We start from the raw sequence: 21,685 nt of genomic DNA, 5'->3' as shown, positions 1-21,685 counted from the left end.
AAAAGTTTTAATTTAAGAATCAATATCCATTAAATGATATATTAACTTTCTATGCATGTAATACGTTATGGTTTTGAAGAACTTTTGGAATAATGGTGAATTTAGTTACACTTACCCCAATATTGGGGTAAGTGTAACAAACTGACTAGTAATCAAAAAATATTAAAATGTCGTATTATAGTAAGATATACAGTGGGTTCCTTCTGTACATATTAATTGTAATGATATTGTAGATCATATGGAAAATTTTTCAACTGTTTAAAACATACCTATTCATCATGAACCAGGTTGAAATTCATTTCATTAAATTCTATGTCACACTTACCCCGACTCACCTTACATCAAATTGGAACTTGCTTCAGCGTTTATCATAAGGGATCCAAAGAAGACTCCATCTGGAAAAAGATCAAACATTTTTGGAAATAATGGATCAATGAAAACAAATCGTCAGGTCAATACTGTATAATATCTTTATTTATGTTTTGTTACATTCATGTAAATTAAATATACTAATATCATTAGTTTACAGTAAGTATGTTTGGACCTGGAAGAAACCAAAATAATAAACATTATAAAACAAATAGGTTGAGAAAATGTATAGTTTTTCATAGATTGTCTTTTAAAGTTTGGCTATGTTATACAATTGATTTATGTCGTAAGTTTTTCTGAATAACGTACTGTGTAAGCCATCTTGTAGGGTTTTCCTATTAGCAAGGGTGTCAGGCAAGGCGATAAAATCTCACCCAAACTCTTAGAAAGAGAAACTAGAAGATGTAGCATTCTACTTGAAATATACTTGAAAAAATATTGGTCCGTACTACTCCGCAGCAGGACTTAAATTCGCATTGTTTGGATTTCAGCTAACGTACTTTATCAATTAAGCCATACTGCACAAACCTAATCACAATGAATGCGACTGAAGTGTTAATTTCGTTAACCCATTGAAGACAGATTTAAGAAGGAAAAAAAATATATAAATAGTCTATTTCAAAATTTAAAAAAAAAACCATGTAGTTATTGAATCATCTCATTATTGAAAAAAAAACAATAATTACTAACGACAAGCAACGTCAAATTGGCGCCAGTTGTCTTCAGTGGATTAATATTGGCGACAATTCATTGAAAATTATTGATTTCAGTAAAATGTGTACACGGCTTATTTTATTCTCTATAATTTGCCACGTTTACTACAGCTCCCCCTAACACCTTCATCACATTATGTCAGACTCCATTTATTACGTTAATTAATTATTACATCTACGACACGTTCATAATTATTTCTCACGATTTGTTAATGATCCTTTATTGAAATATTTCATCAAAATTTTATTAAAACATCAGTTTACATGCTAATAAATAAATAATTTCATATTACAGACAACGTAGTAAGCTTTACATATATTTCTATACCTCAGAGCCAGAAAGCTTTAATTCCAATTTTGCCATAAATGAGTGAAGTACAAATTTTGTACCTAAATTATCATATCTGTCAGGCGGTGACGAAGAGTGGACTTAGACTGTGGAGATCTGAGTGCACACCAAACTTTGTCAATCACACTTATATGTTTTGAAAACTAACAAACACCATCTGCAATTTGTATTCATAGTTCATTCAAAACAAATAAGTATGACTGACAGAGTTTAGTGTGCATTATTTATGTCGGATCTCCACAGCCTACCTCTAATCTTCACCACTGCTGTCAGGTCCAATTCACAAAAGGAAACACGAGATTCTTAAAACAATATAGCCGTAATTAATTACGTTAGTATTACACGGCATGAAAAATCTTAAGGTGCTTTTAAACGATCAGTTTTGCTAGCCAATCAGCCTCCGTTTCCGTCAAGCTGTCCGTTAAACTGACGTGTAAATGCAAAACCGAACAGGCCGACTGAAACCAAAACGGAGACAAGACAGGATGGATTTTCTATCAGTTATAGTATCCGTTTTTAGAGTTGCTCGTTAAATTGATGTGTAAATTAGTATGTTGCCATATTTTTAATACTACTTTCTAATTTGGATTGAAATATTATAATTTCTTTAAATATAGGTACCGCATTACACCAACCAATATGTTTAGAAAGTAATTATAAATAATTTAGTTGCTAGAACCCAGTTAGCAACCAATAATAGTGAGTAGTAAATATTACTTTTAACGATTTTTTTCCGAAACATACAAAACAGAATTTACTGAAAATGAATTCAATTCTGCTTAAAGACGGCCAAAAGTATTAAAAGAATACATTGTCGTCGTGTTCTGATATATTCTACAAGTTTCAAATATCTAGCTAGTCGGGAAGTTAGTTAAAAATCTTGGACAAACAAGAAAAAATCTATAGCGGACAAACAAGAAAACCAGCTAATAAAAACGTGGTAAAATAATATTCATTTTTAGTGGAAGTACAGTAGGACAGAAGTAAATAAAAAATACGTAAATATACACCGCCGATTCCGAACTGACCTGGCAACTGAAACCTCAACTGAACGGACAACTGATCGTCCAAATACACCGCCGTTTCAAAACCGAATGGACCAAAACGAAAACCTCGACTGAAAGGATAACAGAACTGACATTTAAAAGGACCTTTAAATTGGGTTTTCCCAAAAGTGTTCTTTTGGAGACTACATAGTCTGGCGATCAAGTACTGATATAATTATCATCTGAATTATTATCATGAGCATGACTGTCATCTTTTTGCTTACTCTATGACTTCCAGCGAAGAGAGATCAGAACGAATGACTAGTTAAAATTACATATCACATATTACAACGCATCCCCTTTGACGCCCTCCCGTTCATGAACAGTCATGTGCCCTTTCAGCGAACACTTTTGAGTGAAAGCCTTCCCACACACATTGCAGACATGCCTCTTCTCGCCGGTGTGTATCTTCATGTGTTCAGTCAGTGTGTACTTCCTTTGGAAACTCTTCCCGCACACGCTGCATGGGAAGTTTCTGTCTCCCGTGTGCTTCAGCATGTGTTGGATGAGGGCGGGGTTAGCGAAGAACGATTTTCCACAGGTCTTGCACGTGTGATTCCGTTCGTTAAGATGTATTTTGCGCACGTGAGTGGCGCGGTGACCCGACGTTGTGAATGTCTTCTCGCACAGCTTGCATTTGTACTTGCGTACCTCCTCCATTTTTCCGTGCACCGTTATCAAATGCTTGCGTCTGATGTCATAGCTGGCGAAGCGATCGTGGCAGTAAGGACATCTGGGAAAATATAACACAGTATAAGAAATGAATTCGATTGTTTGTTGACGGGTTACCGATGTTAATCCACTAAATTGACCCCCTTTGGGGATGAGGCCAAAACTGGCTTTTGACAGCCAAATAACAAGGATTGGCTGCTTAACGGCCAACATGTCCAACGTAGGTCAAAATGGAGTTTTATGGTATTTTCAAAGCATTAGCCTGAACATTCCTTAAACGTTGTACATAATCTATTTGTATAATTTTGAAGCCTTATTATCCTTTATATTTATTTTAAACATTTGATGACTGCATAAAGTATTTTTATTACATAAAATAGTATTCTTTTAAACCTCTCAATCTAATGTTTTAGAATATAATAATATTTCAGTATATCCATGTGCAGTGGTGTTAAGATTTTTTAGGTTTATTAATTTTTAAACGCATTTATAAAACACGGTTTCTTCAATGTCACTGATACAGTCGCATAATAAACAAACATGACTGATGCATGTTTAAATTTTTTAATGCATAACTACTGCAAAAAGACTCACTTGTGAATATTAGGATTATCAGAATGCTTTCTCTTGGTGTGAGCCAATCTGGAATCGGCAGTCTTGAAGAATTTCCCCGGACACTGGGGACACTCGAAGCGCTCCGTAGAATGCACGTTTCGGTGAATTTTGAATTGGACATTGTTGGCGAACCCACGCCCACAATGTTCACACGTGTAGTTGGGGAAGTGGCCGGGCATGTGTATCTGAAGGCTTTTGTGTGTTTCGAATGTATCACCGCAGATTCTGTAAAAGATTGAATTTATTTTACCAAGATACTATACACATCACATCTCTGTAAAACTAAACACACAACCAAATTCCCTGATTATTCATAAAAACAGAGATACGGCCGTACAATCTTGAGTGACATTGTCGTACAGGGATGAGACATGGACCCTGTGCTCCACTGATTGTCAGTGTCTGATTGTATGATTTATAGAGATGTGGCTACTTTGATTAATATTTTTTGAATTCTGGGGCCCCTTGTCATGGTGGGAAGCTATCGTCCTGCACAGAGTACCAGTGAATTCGCCCCTGAATATAATATCTTTTCACCAAGAATTGACAGTTAACACCATTAAAGTGTGATCATATTATTATTTACAAGATATTTTCCTTTAATGGTAAAAACTCACTTGCAATCCAGTTGAAATTTGTCCAAAACGTAAGGTAGGTCGTTGCAACCCATTGTTTTGACAAACGATGACTTTTTAACAGCAGGCTTTGTCCGTGATTCTGTTCCTTCATCTTTGTTGACGATATCATTGCTAATTGAAACATTACAAAAATCATTCAAATGAAACATAAAAATATGCATTCTTCTATTAATCACACATAACATTTCGCCAGCTCGCACATCTTAACTCTCCCAGTCTGCCGCACAGCCATAAATCAAACTTTCTAGGAACGTCGCACGGATGTTACATATAAATACCGCGCACATAGGGGCCTAGCAACAGTCATACATAACTTCTCGAAACGTGGATATGTATGGAATGCGGCGAGTATAGGAATGACCAATTAGTAGCGTGTGCGTATACAGTATGCGTACTGGCGGCTTTGATTCGCAGTCCGAGACGCATGTGATTTGTTGCTAGCAGCACTGGATGTTTTTTTTTTCAAACTAAAAAGTGGCATTCCACTAATATACAGAGCTCCATTCGGCAAAGTGTGTTTTATGAATAACGATGACGTCACATCGACGTATTCGACACGTTGTAGATGAGGCGAGTTTAGATGTGCGAGCTGGCTTATAAATAATAACATACTATTTATCAGAAAAATCCTACAAAAAAATCATTGAATATTGGCAAATAGAGCAATGGCACTTAATTATTGCAAAACAAAAAAATATATTAATTTGGCCGTTTACATTAATTGAAAGTATGTATATCCAACCAGTAGATTAGTAGAAGGCATTCATAACTATTTTTTGTGTAATTCTACTTACATTTCATCCGTCTCATTTTTGATTAGGCTGGTTGCCGATTGTTTTCTGACAACTTTCAAACTATTGGATCTATGAACAGGCCCCCTTGGCAAGATCTTTCTGAAATGAAGACAAAATCTTTAATTTCTTTAGACCAGCGATACTCAACCTGCGGCCCTTTAAGCTTTTATGTGCGGCCCGAAACACATTTATTATCAGGAATTTCATATATCTTGAGATACGTTTCGACTTTGACGCACAGATAGTGACACCCGAAGAGGATTGTCATTATGGTCCACATCAGATCTGGTATAAGAGTGTTGCTATTGCACACGATTAATTTAAAAACACGCATAATTTTTTAAATCTCAAAAATGGTTCGTAAAAAGGGGGGGTTTCATGATTTTTTTCGTCACACCAGTAGTGATGCGGCCCGCGTTACTTTACAAATATATGTATTTCGCCCGAAGAAAAAAAAGGTTGAGTATCATTGCTTTAGACCCTGTATGATTTTTCTATAAAAGTCTCAGTATTAGAATGCAGTATAAAGAATGTAAAAAAATTCAAATCATCCCAGCGGATAAGATTCATCAGTGAAAGCTTGGCTAAGAAATTGTAACCAGCTAAAATGACACTAGGATGCCAAAAGGAAAACCAAACCAAAAACCGATTTGGAACTACCTATTTGAATAAAACCAACAAACACGAAAAAAATAGTTTTCATGAAAATATTCTACTTATACGTCATGTTTAGTTGAATGTATTATAATAAATATTTTCTTTTGCATTCGCGCTGGTATGAATACTTTTTGCAGTACTCAACTACGCCACTGATCTAGAGGCAGAGAGTGCAATTTCGGTACGACAAGCTTTCTGACCACAGAAATATTTATATTGTTTAAGAAAAAACAAGAAACTTTCGTTAAATACCTCAGCATTATGATTTTTCGATAAAGGTTTTATCAATATATTATGTATTATAGTAACGTGATGGGTAGGACAGGGCGACCCGGTTAAAGTGGTTGTTGAAAATTTTGAATCCAGATACTTTTTTATATAACCATAATATATTTTTTTAATAAAATTCGACAATGACAATGGCTGTAATTCAGCAGTAATTTAAAATATTTCTTTAAAAAACCATGTTTGATCCTAATAAGATCATATGGGCCTACACAGAGTGGAGGCTTGTATTAACAGATTTCGGTTTTTACGAGAAATGTATGTTAGCCACTTGCTCAACCTATTAGAACCATATTCTGACATGCAGAAAATATAATAATAGAAGATATGCAAACACAAATTGAAAAACAATATGTGTATTTGCCAGACCCAGGATTCGAACCTGGGACCCTCAACGTTGTAGGCCGACGCTTACGCTGCGCGCCCATCATGGGTGTAAACTTTAAAATACAGAATTGAAAAATAAGTAAAACCCGATAAATATTAATACCTACTTCCTTTCAATTTGTTTTTTCTCCTTTTTTATAGAAGACTTCTTTTGTTTTTTTATCGCTGACGGTTTTGGCGGTACTGACAACTTGCCAACCAAATACGACACGAAATCGTTGTCCTCTACTCCCGAATGGTTTGAGTTACTGCTCTCCGCATTCAAATCGTATTTTGAGAGATCTAAAGTAAGCGATGTCACTTTTTTATTGGGTCGTTTTTTTATGTTTGCCTGAGCATGCTCAACTTGCTTCCTGAAGTCAACCACTTCTCGGAGTCTTTTAATGCAGGATTCGCAGATTAAATATACGTTCTCCGATCCATCTCTGAGAGTCTCTGCGATCTACAAGGATAATAAGGAACCTCTCAATTTCCCAGTAAGAAAATAATATTTTGAAACATTGAAAAATTTTGTTTATTGATTTTAAGGCGGTGGGGTTAACAAAATCTAGCATGTGCTATATACCCCGTCCGCGGAATACCACACTTTTCCAGGTATATTCCCCATACCCAGACACTTTCGGCCTAGCAATAAATATTTGACCTGTAAAAATAACTTAGGGTGTACACCTACAGATTTGTTGCGAGCTGTCGCATCCACAAGTAGTTATCAAATGCGCGTGGCTTAATGGTCACAATTATAAGTATCGTTAATGTCCGTTTGTGTCGTCTTCGCTATCTTGTCTTTAAGACATACCGCATTGGAATATTAAAGAAATTATTGGATGCTCCAGATAATTGCACGAATTTATGAATGCCATGGTTCTTCCAGTGGCCACGGGCATTGCGTGTCATAGAATACAAAGCGGAGTCAAACTGGTCCATTTTGATAGCAAATCATCTGCGTCACGATCCTCAGTCATGAGGTCCTGACGAAAAATAAGAAGTATTATTCCAATAATATAAATAATTTGGGGGAGGGCCCGGACCCGAAAAACCCCTCCCTCCGATGTGTGCGTAGCTGTCAGAAACATTATTATCTTTTAGAAAAAATTCTAGAATTTTTTTTAAAAACTGCGACAAAATGCGAAATTGGTTGACATAGCAGACCCTCATTATCCACACATAAAGTGTGCTGGTGGTGTATGTACCGGTGGTGAAGGGTGGAGGTAGGCTGTTAAGATCCGATTTAAACAATGCACACTAAACTTTGTCAGTCGAACATATTTGTTTTTATTGAACTAAGGCAACAATGTGTTTGTTAGTTTTTTAAATTCTATTGAACCTTGCCTAATCTAAGCCATAGTGGATAACAGTCAAAAAATCTTTGTTTATCTATAAAATATCTAAAGTTCAGCCATTAAACCATACATAATTTTAGACATTTTATAGATAGAGGAATATTTTTTATCGATTATGATTTGTATAGGCAGGTCTTAATGAATTTTAAAAAACTAACCGGCATCATTTTCAATATGTATTCATAGTTCAACAAAGCTTTAACTGAATTTTAAAAACTAACCAGCACGGCATGCTAATTGTATTCTTAATTTAATGAAAACAAATATGTTTGACTGACAAAGTTTAGTGTGGACTATTTATGTCGAATCATAACAGCCTACCTCCACCCTTCGCCATCGGTATGTACTAAATATAAAATGATCAATAAGTATCTCACCTGCATAGAAAAGCAATAGTCCACCATTTCCGAATATACCTCTGATCTTCCTTCATAAGAATAAGGTCGCATCATATCTTTCAGGTTTCCTACAGTATTGTTCGCCAAGCAAATCTGACAGAATGTCCACGAATTGCCATCATAGTCTGAATTCTCAACATTTTCCATCTTTACGAAGACATTCTCGAGAGGGATTTCTTTAAAATCCATTATGAAAAAGTCCACTCAAAAATCTTAAAATACCACAGAAATAACACCAAAATATTCTAAATTCAAATTACGAATTCACCATACTTATAAGCTAGTTTATTATAATACGACGAAATATATCATTATATACGGACATTTCTAACAGCTTTTGTAGACATGTGTCTTTTCAAATGGTTCCCGTCACATTATAATAGTAATATTATTTACAAATCTAGATAGGTACAATGAGCGACAACAATCTCGTAAAATTATTGTTTACTTTTTTGTACAAATTTTGACAGCAGGATTTTATACTTCTTAAAGTATGGCCATCAGTGTAGTTTTATGCAGCCTATTGTATTAGATGAAGAATAAATAAATTGTTATGGATACATGTACCTTATTTAATTTTTTGATTATTCTTTCATAGTAACTAGGTATATTGATCATAGTGAGACCGAATAATTAAAAAAAAAATCTATGTACACAACAGAGTAGAGATCATCTCTGGTCAGAGTATAAAGAATACGCCAAAAATATACAAATAGATATTATTTAATAAAAAAATAATCAGTTTTCTTACATGAATTTTTCAATTGTTTTTTATCAGTCCTGTCAAAAATGTAAAATTGGGGTTTCACTGTTATTTTTTTTACTTAACTAAACAGTTGTCAAACCATGGTAAACCCCAATCTATCCTATGTAGATCCTTATCAATTTAAAATTTATTTATATCACCGATCCTGTTACTTCTTTTAAACCCGGTTAGAAACGCTGTGTTCTGAAATAACGGATCGGTAAGATCAAACCGAACGCAGACCAAAACGAAAGCAGACCAAACTGCATCGTATCTCCATCTGATAGTTTCCTTCGCTACACAAAATATGAAAGTTGAGAACCAATCCATCTCTGGCCACAAGAAGTGCTTGCAAGAAGAACAGCTTGTCTGTGCGGGATCCTGCGCAATCAGCAGTATTATCTGCAGCTCAATGTACCGGAGTTTTTTTTTCCGACAGCTGACGGATATCAATGACTCCGGTGAATACAACACCTCCTTTTTGCACATTTTGACATCTCGGTAAACATATTGTGACCTTTTAGTGCATATACCTATAGTACTTTGTGCACAAGGCATGCACCATTCAAGAGTACCAGCCTTCTACATATTTATGTGTGCCATATGGCTGGTAGGACGTAATACAGGTGTTGACATGTTGGGCATTTTCAGCTGTCAGTAAGGTGACTGCGGCCAGGCCCAGTTTTAGGGTGATTGGACAGATCAGGACCAATCGGGCCTTGCGTTTTAGGTGAATTTGGCAGTCATCATATGGAAAAATAATAAGACAAGAGAAATATTGATTTTTAAATTTAATCAAATACTGAACTTAGTATCACAAAATTGAACGGAATACCCTTGTAAATTTTGTGATACTAATCTTGAGAAAACTCAACTTCATCTTCCAAGCGTGTCTACTAAAGATATTTAGAAAAACATGTTGTTCAAAAACAACTAATTTATATCATGGAAAAAGTACCTAGTAAAAATGTATACCTACTGTTAGGCGAATGAAATGGGTCAAGTATTTTCCTGTCCTGTAATTAATATTGTATGTGTTAAGTTCATTACAGAAAGATTTTTCAAGAATCATGAGTTTTTCTCCGATAAAAAGAAAAATATAATCTCGATTACTTACATAATTATCAAAATGTACAATAAAATCTTATACAGGCGGCCGTCAACTTTCGCACGTAATTGGTTCCTGAAAATGTGTTCGAATGTTCGAAAGTAGAGGGATGTAAAAAAAAACATCAAAAAGTGTATTTTAAAATATTTATTTATCAATGGGTATAATAAAGTTAACGAGTCATATTAAGAATCAGGTGTTTTCTTTATAAACTTGTCAAGAGATAATTGAATACCACCCATTTAGGCCTTCCGCTCACGAGAATACTCAAAAAAGACCAGACTGAAACTAAAATTCCAGCCAGCATCTAGCTAATGCAATTCAATGGCTAGTCATTTTAATAAAATCCTCAGCTGATGCATTGGATTTTCCGAATGATAGTACCGAATTGAAAAACAGCCACTAAAGAAACGGACAAGAGGATAGATTTAGGGCCAACCTCGGTTAGATGGATATTTCATTTACCATTTTCATTGCATTCAACCGATACCGGATGAACACTTTTCATATGTATATTTAGAGTGCATCGTTTGACGTAACTTTTGGGACACAAATCACAGGTGAAAATTTTAATCCCAGTGTGCACTCGTTGATGTAGACGTAGCTGGTACGGTTTGCAGAACGTTTTGCCGCACGTTTCGCACTCGTTCTTCCTCTCTATGCCGTGCGTATACACGTGGTCATACCGAGCGCTGTTAGTGGAAAAACGTTTCTCACAATACTTGCATTTATACTTGGTGGCTTCGTTCGTTTTACCGTGATCGATTATCATGTGTTTCTGGCGTTGTTGATAATGTGAAAATCGCTCTTCACAGTACAGGCATCTGAAATACAAATGTTGGAAAACGATAACTGATGAAGCAAACACAAATTACCATGATTGTGATTAGCTAATATAAAAAAAAAACAGATGAAATATTTCCAACAATGGCGGGACCTCTAGGAGAAGTATGTGCAATCCCAGGAGACAAGTAGAAGGAATTAGTGTTTCAGAACCTCACATGAGTAATTATATTTTCTCCAATAAAACTTTTGTCAAAATATTTTTTGAACAGAACTTTGAGTTAACACAGTGGGGGGGCTAATATACTATCTTGTGTCATTCATTAAGGGCGGACGTGCTTAGCGTGGGTCAAAATGGAGCTTTTTTTCTATTTTCAAAGCATGATCCTGGACATACCTTAAACGTTGTAGATAATCTATTTATATCATTTTGAAGCCTTATTATCCGTTATATTTATTTTAAACATTTGATGACTGCATAAAGTATTTTTATTACATAAAATAGTATTCTTTTAAACCTCTCGCTCTAATGTTTTAGAATATAGTCATATTTCAGTGCATAAATGTGCAGTGGTGTTAAGATTTTTTACATTTATTAATTTTTAAACGCATTTATAAAACCATCAGTATAATTTATATCGACATTATTATAGTGAAATATTTACGATAAAAAATTATATTGATAATCACTGTGATCCCAAATTTGACAAGAATTAGGCATTTTATTATTCAAAAAATGGACAAGATTAACACATTTGAAGATAATTCTAAAGATACTCATTATAAGCTATGTCTTTGACCATTCAAGTGTGATAAACATCCTACGAATAATGATTGCTTTATAATAATTATTGACCTAAGAATAAGGTAGTGTTTTTTTGAAATACGCCATCTCTTTTGGCATTCCCCAGTGGTTAAGCTACAACATACGGCCGTAGCCATAAATTGACAAACTATAATTGAAGTAGGGAGTAAAATGATGTTAACGCGCGTGTTTGAAAATGAAAATAGAACAAAAGCTCCATTTTGACCTACGCTGAGCATGTCCCCCCTTAAAGAATACCTGCCCCATACACACCAAATCATAAACACACCGAGATTGATAAAAACCTTCTATCTTCTACTCAGCATTAGACACCTGTGTCAATTTTAGAGCGCGTCCAGAAGAAATTTCTTCCATGTCTTTATTTTAAGATATATAACTACAGTGGAACTTGGTTATTACGAGGAAGATGGGACCGACTGAATTTGCTCGTTATAAGCATTACTCGTTATATAACATTTTTCGCGCCACGTTCTATTTAAGCATAGAACATAAAAAATCTGAAAACCATCGTAAAAATCCACGAAACAAGCATGGCATTCATAAACTACAAAAGAAGTTGTTTATTGTAATGAACGCTGGTAGGTACCTACTGACTTCACAAAGCTTGGATTTTTTACATGCAATTTCAAACATAAGCGTGGATACTTTTTCAATGTTGTCAGCGAAAACACCAATTAGGTACTTAGACACTTAACTAGTGTCATAAACGTAATCCGATCCCGGCGGCATCGGTCTAGTTAAGGCTATACCTCAGTTGAGGCATGGTCTAAAAAGATCGCGGCTAGGCGATGCGAGGATTGCGGGTCGCAGGTGCAAATGACGCATGCCAAACGAAATATAATTTGTCATATAAATCCAACATGCGTCCATTTAATGTTCTGTTTATTGTTCTATTAGTAACAATAATAATATATTCATTGACATGTTTTCTTTTTCAAGTAAATGGGTAACGTTTTTAGTCATCTTTACACGATTTAAGAATTAATACCCCCGTTGCCATCACGAAACAAATTGACGTATTCACACCTCGACGTTCGCTCTCCGATTGCCAGCGAGTCCAAAATTTCATCGCACCTATAGTTGAAAATTATTTGCCGTTTCACTGAAGTACCGTCTTAACTGTCCGGTCCGATTTTATTACTTAGGGTCGAAAATGTTGTTTTTAAACTATCGATACATTAACAGTTTTGCTCAGTATACCCGAGAAGTAGCTCGTTATAGAAGTGAATATGTATGGAGAAAATCATAAACTAAAATGTCAACGAATGTTTCCTCATTACATCCTAGATCTCGGTATTTCCGTGATCATAATAACCAAGTTCGACTGTATTTTCCTTTCGATAATTCGCCAAATGATTATTTTTTCCGACTGCCTTTCTACAAGGCGTGCTCGGTTTTCACTCTCTCGAATCTCATAAGTCACTTCTGCTTGAGACATTTTTACCTGCTCTCATGGGGGATAATTTCCAATCCTGACGTCTTAAAGAATTTGAATTTATATGCACCTGTCAATTACCTATGTGGTCAAAACCGTTTCCTCGTGTCAGGATTATCAGGCAACATTAGCAAGGGGGCTAATCAATGTGCTCCCCAAAGATGTCCCCGAAATTTTATTTTATTGTAGGTTTACATTATGTTTATTATTTTTCGTTTCCTCTTTTGTGAGAGTTATAATATATTAGATAAGTTTGTATTTTTATTTAACTTGTTTGAATAGAACCAGTTTAAATAAATTCATATCTTTTTTTCCATGTTTATAAATGACTTAAAAATTCAAATTTCATTGGAAATTAATTCAATGTTTTTGCTCCGCTAAAAAGTTGTGTGGACATATTAAAATAAACTAAAATTAACTTAGCAATCCAAACGACTAACTTATGAATGGATATTTTCAAGTGCACGCGTTTTATGTGCACACGCATAATCTGATTTGTCTTGAACGTGAGTCCACAGGTGGGACACGGGTGTCTTTCAGCTGATTCAGTGTTGGATGGATGCTTGTTCCGACAGTGCATGCCGACCTGGTCGCGGTTGGCAAAGTTCCGTCCGCACACTTCGCAGGTGTAATTCGGGAAATGAACCGGCATGTGAACCCTCAGCGATTTGTTGGTATCAAACGTCTCGTGGCATTCTCTGCAAGCAAAATTGACTCAAATAGTAAAAAATTTCTTCATGACTATCTGAATACTTTGAATTAGTAAAAACGCAGTTTATAGAACTGATTGTATTACACATTGATAACAATTTTTAACCTTGGCCAAATTGTTTCCCAAATTGGCAGATTCCATCCGGCCCGACCGTCTGCCACGATTCACCTACAGCCTTAGCGAAGATTGCCGAAAATGTACAAAAATATCCCAAGTTACCGCCCGCTTTGCGAGTCACGTCGCCGTGGTTAACCGTGCCATTCTGATTTCATCAATTCAACTGTAAACATCTCTCCGTCCAGTAATAACTATCCTCAAGATGGCGCCAGGCAGTTATCCTTTATGTAAATGAATATTAATAAGTATACAAAACTAAAGTATTTTTTATACGTCAATGGCCGGAACTCGCTACTTGCATAAAATATATTTTTTTTTGTTTCTTTTATTTTGTTAACTGTCAATTCATGGTGGAACTACATTGCATTGTTTTAATTTTTTTTTTTGTAGTACTTATTCCACTTTTAATCAATAAATTAGGACCGGTTTCGTCCGCCTCAGAGGCACATTTTCAACTGAATCCTAATTTATTGATTAAATGTGGAATAAGTAATATGAAAAAAAAACTTGCGTTTTATTGAATTAAAACAACAATATTTATAGTTAGCTTTGACAGCTGAGTTTTGACGTAAAATTGTGAGGGAAAACTGTTCAGTGTAGCCACCAATCTAACAAAGAAATAGTGTTTGGTCAACCTATGTTTTTAATAATAGCAACACTATGTTTAATTTAAACCAATCAAAAGCAAGGACCAACGCGATCAAATCGTTGCGTGTAATTGCTTATAGAGTAAAGACGTTGGTTACGACGGTCGGCGTAGATCGTTGGATCTGCGTGTCTGCTGGTGTAATAAAGCCTTTAGACTATCAAAGACCTAGACAAATATATTTTATGAAAAATATTTTATAAGATCTTTTACAGGGAGTTTATAAATTATACATACATACATTCCCAAACATGGCCTACTGTCCCCTTTTCAGAAAAAAATCTTCCCGGATATACTTGAAAATGGGTCAAAAACCCAATTGGGTGTGATCATTTAAAAAATATCATTAAATCATCGGTTGTAATCAAAAATCAAGTGCTTTAAAATAAGATTAATCCTTATTTTTTTTATCATCATAAAGTGTCTTTGTTGTCTTGAATGTTTTATTGGTTCATTTGGCTTCACTTTTGGGTAAATCTGTGTACAATGGTAATGTATCGTTTGTCGGTGACTGAATAAAGCCATAATTCAAATATTCAATACCATACTGCAGTGCAATCCTACCTAGATGATGCCTATTAAGATCCAGAAGGATAAATTAGAGAAGAGGCATGTAAATCAGTACTGTCCGACAACAAGAAATCGGCAATAACAGGAAGTTGCTGTAGTCGCTCGCATAGAAGACTTCTCAGTGAGTTACTTGTCATGGCGGCAACGCGGTGTTAAAGGCGTGTTTAAATAATGTATCCGCTCTCTTTTTCGATGTGATTCCTTTTCTTCTTCCTAATAAAGCAAAAATTTACTAACAATAATTCTAACAGCACTCCTGATTGTTGTAGACATATTTTTATTATAAAAAGTTTCAAACTACGTCGCGAGAGCGTAAAATAAAATGATAAATTTGGGGGCGTTCCTCATTTGAAAACAGATGTGTGATTAGCTGCACTGGAGCGGATTGTTAGTTCACAGTTTTAACATGTGGACAAGAAGTTCTTGTTCAACAGTAAACAGTCATATACATAAGTAAAGTGCCGACCATAAGCAAACTCAAATTACCGTCCCTTACTACCTGCAGCCTTGTTAACTTTATTACCTTCTACATTTCATTAATTCCTTTTTTTATTGTCACTGTTTGTTACTGTTTGTATTGTCGATTGCATTGCTTTTTCCCACTCGGCGCCCCTCTGACTATATCTTGTTTTCTAGCAAAACTATCGAGCCTCACGGTAACGTGGTGATTTTATAAAGTAATCATAAATCCTTTATCAGAATCATCAAATTTCACCAGGTAACCACTGGAGTATTCGTCCAGGACCGTGTCCGGAAACTTGTACGTATGCAGTTCGCCGTATCACACTTCACCGTGAAATGTTGTATCGGAAATATTTGGCCGTATATTAAAGACCGTTCAACCTCTTTGGGTCGTATAGTACTGACATAAAATTCATGCCTAAATAAAACACGGTTCTTGTCGGTTTACACTTTACAGAAAGCCAGCAGCAAACAAATTTTTTAAAATAGCCGATATACTGGATTATTTGTAAGGTTAGGTTAAGTTTTCATTCTTGAATTCATGAATTTTGTCAAAATCAGCAATGAAAATTGAATTAATGTTCATAATGAATCTAATAAAATTGGAGACTGTATAGTATACGGTCATCTCTTTACGTTAAGAAAGCTCACGGCGAAATGTGCTACGGTGAAATGTTTTATGTACAATTCACATGTAACCGTCCAGGACAATGGTTGATAAATCGCCAATAACCGGTAACGGTCGGAAGACAATTAAATTAGTCTTACTTGCATTGCAATTGATCCTTTTCCAGAACGTATGGGAAGTAACCTCTGTCAGAACATTTCTTTGGCTTCTTCTTCTTCTTCTTTTTCTTTGGTTTGGCTTGAGGCGTGAGAGTTATTGATGTCGAAGTTATTACGCTAAAAAATCAAAAAGAACGATATTATATTTGAGGCGTTTTTTTCCAACTAGCTAGCACCCACTATAACCATGCTGATGCTGCGTCCGTCTATGGAGCTGTAGGTCGCGGGTTTGATCGTACAACTGGGCAAAAAAAATGCATAATATTTTTAATCCAGTGTAACAACACAATGCGTCGGGGAAGTGGCTAACAATCATTCCTTACAAAAAGTCTGTTAATATAATCTCTACTCTCTGGATGCCCATACGCCTTGCGTGGGAGTGAAAATGTTAACTACATAACTTTTTTTACTATTACCAAATACCTACACACAATTTGGCAAAATGGTTGTTGATAGTATATTTTCACATTAGAATAGAATACGAATTTTTTTAGTCGTCAAACCCTTTATGGAATAAACATTACCAAAATAAAATTTGACATATCGACAGTGATCTGACAATAGTATCTATCTGACATAAAGTCAATTTTACAGGGGGTACAAAAATCTGTTTTTGTCGGTATCAGTATCATTTTTATTTTTCAAGTGAAATGATTTAATATTAGTACTAAAACAGCGATTTAAAGAAGGCGTATGGAAATTGTAATGTCATATAATCATGCAGATAGTATTTCTTTTTAGTTTCTAGACACTTCTTCCACCTCATAAATGAGTCGTTGCAGACAGACACTATTTCCCGCGTCAAATTTGAGCACTTTAGGATTTTTTTCGTAGAACAATAATATTTCCATTCGAACGTCACCAAATTTTGTACAAAATACACCAATAAACCAGGATTCGCTAAAACAACAGATAGATACTATTATCAGATCAACGTCAATATAAGATTTGAATGTACATAATTTGAAAACACCTCAGATATGCACCTGTAACCTCTGGATTCTCGCCAATGTGCTTTACCAATTAAGCTACGGGCAGCTTATTCAATTATGACAAATTTAACTAGTAGTTTTTACACGAAATGCTTATCAAATTACGTTAATGTTGGTTTTAAATCAAGGTATCAATTAACTGCCCTAATTATTAACCGACGCCCGGATCACTCAATTAGCAAGTGCAAGTACGTTATAACTAAAAATTTGGAGTGATCCTGGTATAAATCTGAGGTTGTTTGAGAAATTGAGAATTCTGCCATTCTTGGTAGTATTGATAATATGTGTGTCCCTAATAAATCGGGAGCATCAGTTGTTTGTTCTCCCAAGGTGCAGAACTACCTGCCATTGGTAATGCCGTTTGAGAGGGCAATAACTCTGTTCAACCTAATCACTCTTATAATAGGGTCTGCTTAGCTCATTCGGTGTACTTCCTTGTATCTAATTTATATTTTTTTGTATTTACACTTTTCTACTGTTTAATAACGTAACACTGATCTATTTCTTTTTTATATAATACTGATTTAATAATATTTCTTTGTTTCTAAATGTATATATCAACAGTAATATATAAACTATTTCTTTTATTCAACGAATAATTCACAAGATTTAAGAATGTATCATTCTAATTATTGAACATACATAATAGTAGTACCAAAGTAGCTTGATTTGGAAGAGCGCTGATGAGTAGGTAATAAAAATTGACCAACAGTTAAAATTTGTCGCAATTAGTATGTCACGCCGTAGCATATTGGTAAATGCGACGGATGGGGCTTAAACCCGGGAGATACAGGGTTCGATTCCCCGTCGGGGTGGCTTACTTTTTTTCAAAAAAGATTTTTTCTGTTGGTTATAATATACTCTCTCAGAAAGTGTTTTTCAAAATTATGTATGTTCAAAAGAAACAGTGTATTATATTGGGATTTATTAATCTGTACACTGTACTGGGCATGTAAAAATACCCAAACAAACCAAGTTTATAATAATTAAAATAAAATAACTAAATCATGATTTTAATTAAATTCAGCCCAAAGTAATTAAAATCAGTTTAGATATTAAAAAATTATATAATAATTATTGGCGTGCGTCGAAAGAATATCATCGGTTTTCATGGGTTAAGTTTTTAAACATTTTTTTTGTTGTATGATCTTGGCTGGTTTGGAAGCATAGGTGATCATTAGTATGTGAAAATACATATATAATTTTTAAAAAATTTGACTATTTTAGTTTTGTTTTCAAAAATATCTCTATTGTATTTACAAAAAGTAAATTTGAAATGTTATTAAAAGAAGAAACACATATTTTGTGAATTTTGATGGACTAATTAGATTTTGAAATTTATTTACTTTCAATTTTCAATTATTCCTATATTTCCCTGGTAAATTGAGACTGATGACAACTGTATCAATTAAAAAGGGTATTAATACCTGCTAGTTTTCATATTTTCCGTAACATCATTTTCCGGTGGTGTTTTTGGTTGATCATCATTTATCAACCAATCACAGGACGTCAAATCATCGTAAATAATGGGCAGTTCATCATTTATTTCAGATATTAATACCTTTGTATCTGCAATATACACATGAAATCAATACATTACAAGAGTCATTGTCGCAATTAAATATATCATAATAGATAGACACTGTTGATCTAGGTTGTGATTGAGGAAATTGCTGACGATCGCTTCCACCACTCCGATTTGTTTTGAAAACAAAACATGAATATCGAAGTGTGTCACTCTTGTAATGCTGGGTGGTATGATTACGTCACGTGTTTATCATGAGCAGAACATTGTTTACAAACGTTGACACTTGGATTTAAACTTGTATGACATTAACAGGTTTTTAACATTTTTCACATTTGACCGGAAGTCTGTTATATCGAGGTTCTACAGTACTGAGTTTCAAATATTTGCACTCATGCATTTGTGGAGTGGCAAATACAAACAATTGCATAATATGTCTGCGGCCAGCTGTATATAGGTCTGGACCAATACTTTGAAAATAAACCAATCAACATAACAAAAAAAATATATTTAAGTAAATATATTCAAATAGGCAGTGTCCACGTTATATTATACTATGTATAATTACCGTTGTAAGTTTGTTTAATATTTTCCTGTGCTCTTTCTATTTGAACTCTAAATTCCATAGCGCCTCGCAGTTTACTGATGCAGGGGATGCAAATGAACCAATCGTTTTCTGAATTCTCAGCATTTTTTATATCGCCAATCTGAGGAGAGAAAACTATGCATGAATAGAACTGTAACATCTTTCAAGTTACATACTGTTGTTGCAGTGACCGTGGGGGTAGGCAGATTGAGCGTCGCTTGGAGGCGGCAGTTACTCGAAGGGCGGCAAATCGAGAAGAATCATTAGGTATATGTAGAAATAACTACCTAAACTTAGTAATAACGGAAATATCTTTCCATTAAAAAAATCAGCTCACTGGTTACAAACAAAATGTATTAAGTAATTAAAATAAAAGATTTGACAAGACCTTTTTGTCGGGTTCACGATGTCTAGTTTACTTCCGTTGGCCTTCGACATCCGAAATGATTGAAAGTTGCGTTGGCCGTCGAAACTAAAGAAGCACGCCTCTCAAAGAGCGTCGCACCTACCACTCCTCGTCCACGATTTTAGTCTTTAATCTGTATCGAAGCATCACGCCGTCATTATATCCATTATCAATCTAATAATGCCTAAGCCTTTGCTTTTTCTCAGGATAAAAATATCATTACAAATGTTGCCAAATTTTGTGAAGAAGAAAAGCGACACGGATCGCCCTCAATTCCTTAAGACAGGGCTAATTAATGTATCGCAAACATAACATGTAAGAAGCCACTGTATTACCAACGTCAAAAAAATCCCCACTTTTGGGGAAAAAATGTTTATAAATTTAATATTGTATGTTTAGTGATAGGTATATATTTTTTTAGTAATGTATCCATACAACACATTTCGGTACAAGTCGGTTTACGGGAATCCAGGCGAGAACCGTGCTAATTTTCATAGCCGATTTTGGCAAAATTCATGAATTCTAAACCTAACCTAACCTAACAAATAATTCAGTCCATATAGCGACTATTTTCAAAATATGTTTGCCGCTGGCTTCCTTTAAACCGACAAGAACCCACATTTCTTAGATAGTGGAGTCATGAAAGGATGATAAAAAATATTGTATAAAAATTGGGGCGGCATTTTGGCGCTTCCTAGGGGTGGCATCTTGTCTAAGGACGTCCCTGTGTTGTTGGGTTTTGCATGTAACATAACCTCTACTAAGGTTTCCTGAGATATTTTCGTTTTGTTTACATAAAAATCCTTCGTTCTCATAACAGAACATGGTAATTATGCCGCAGATGCCCGCATGAGCTTTTATATATTTTTTAATATAAAACACTTTATTCCATTTGGACAATTATATTACTTAAATACCTTTTTCTTTCGGCGCAGATGCTTTTCGATCCAATACTAGTTAATTTGAAATTTTCATACATTTTGATGCATCATTATCACACACTAAGATTATATTAGGTTTGGTCTAAAAAGAAAGTTATAAAAACTCATGCGGGCATCTGCGGCACATTTACCAAAAATCACACGTCAATGACAGACTAATAAATAATACACATCATACCTCAATGGAAAAGCAATATTCGAGCATTTCTGAATATATTTCAGATTGTCCGTTGTATGAATGTCGTTTTCTCACGTGTCTCAGTTTACAACGATCGTAGTTTATATAACAAGTTTGACAGAAGAATGAAGCAGTCATCTCTGTGGGATTTTCAATATGGATTATATCTATTGTGGGTATAGTCATATGATAATCGTGATCCATTATTATCGACGAAGAAATAATAACGTCGACACAATAATAATAATATTATGACAGCCAGCCAGTGTTGCCATCTTTTTCTATGCCGATTATAGTACAAAGGTGTAAAAATTATAGTATTTCTGAAAAATATATAGTACAGGAACATTTTACGTCTTGAATCTTTTAAAATTATAGTATTTTGGCATATTTAGCGTAAAACTATAGTATTTTACATTTTTCGCGAAATTTAAATTATAGTATTGTACTATAATTATAGTACGGTTGGCATCACTGCAGCCAGCTGCCTGTCAGACCCATAGATAATAGATGGAGACAGTGCTGCCATCATTGTGTCACTATATTATGCATGCGATCCACTATACGCAGAGTCTACGGAAAGATACCTATGTTTAATTTATAT

The 21,685-nt window shown here is 34.8% G+C and overlaps 2 protein-coding genes across 2 annotated transcripts; both read right to left on the bottom strand.

Annotated features, from left to right (window-relative positions):
- Positions 1 to 448: 448 nt before the first annotated feature.
- On the bottom strand, positions 449 to 8,717 carry LOC147074788 (uncharacterized). The gene is made up of 6 exons (XM_085942798.1): positions 8,243 to 8,717; positions 6,633 to 6,967; positions 5,197 to 5,295; positions 4,382 to 4,513; positions 3,744 to 3,989; positions 449 to 3,210 (listed from the first exon to the last, which is right to left on the bottom strand). Exons 1-6 carry the CDS (start codon positions 8,450 to 8,452, stop codon positions 2,763 to 2,765), a joined length of 1,470 nt encoding a protein of 489 aa, XP_085798924.1. The 5' UTR covers positions 8,453 to 8,717; the 3' UTR covers positions 449 to 2,762.
- A 1,531-nt stretch (positions 8,718 to 10,248) lies between these two features.
- Positions 10,249 to 21,341, bottom strand: LOC147074787 (uncharacterized). The gene is made up of 6 exons (XM_085942649.1): positions 21,082 to 21,341; positions 19,539 to 19,677; positions 18,873 to 19,014; positions 16,436 to 16,570; positions 13,601 to 13,858; positions 10,249 to 10,940 (listed from the first exon to the last, which is right to left on the bottom strand). The coding sequence occupies exons 1-6, from the start codon at positions 21,283 to 21,285 to the stop codon at positions 10,574 to 10,576; spliced, it is 1,245 nt and encodes a 414-aa protein (XP_085798775.1). The 5' UTR covers positions 21,286 to 21,341; the 3' UTR covers positions 10,249 to 10,573.
- Between the last annotated feature and the right edge of the window lie 344 nt (positions 21,342 to 21,685).

This window comes from Rhyacophila brunnea, unplaced genomic scaffold (genome assembly GCF_057557595.1).
Source record: "Rhyacophila brunnea isolate RB1 unplaced genomic scaffold, BYU_Rbru_1.0 scaffold_15, whole genome shotgun sequence".
Classification (NCBI taxonomy): Eukaryota; Metazoa; Arthropoda; class Insecta; order Trichoptera; family Rhyacophilidae; genus Rhyacophila; species Rhyacophila brunnea.
The sequence above is the reverse complement of the archived record's forward strand: the minus strand, read 5'-3'. Positions and strand labels throughout refer to the sequence as shown.

Coding starts and splice junctions, on each gene's coding strand:
- LOC147074788 (XM_085942798.1), bottom strand. CDS start 8,452: ATGGATTTTAAAGAAATCCCTCTCGAGAATGTCTTCGTAAAGATGGAA. Junction 4,514..5,196: donor AAAAATGAGACGGATGAAAT/GTAAGTAGAATT, acceptor TGTTTCAATTAG/CAATGATATCGTCAACAAAG. Junction 3,990..4,381: donor AAATTTCAACTGGATTGCAA/GTGAGTTTTTAC, acceptor AATCTTTTACAG/AATCTGCGGTGATACATTCG.
- LOC147074787 (XM_085942649.1), bottom strand. CDS start 21,285: ATGGATCACGATTATCATATGACTATACCCACAATAGATATAATCCAT. Junction 19,678..21,081: donor AATATTGCTTTTCCATTGAG/GTATGATGTGTA, acceptor TTCTCTCCTCAG/ATTGGCGATATAAAAAATGC. Junction 10,941..13,600: donor TTGAAAATATCCATTCATAA/GTTAGTCGTTTG, acceptor TTTGTATTTCAG/ATGCCTGTACTGTGAAGAGC.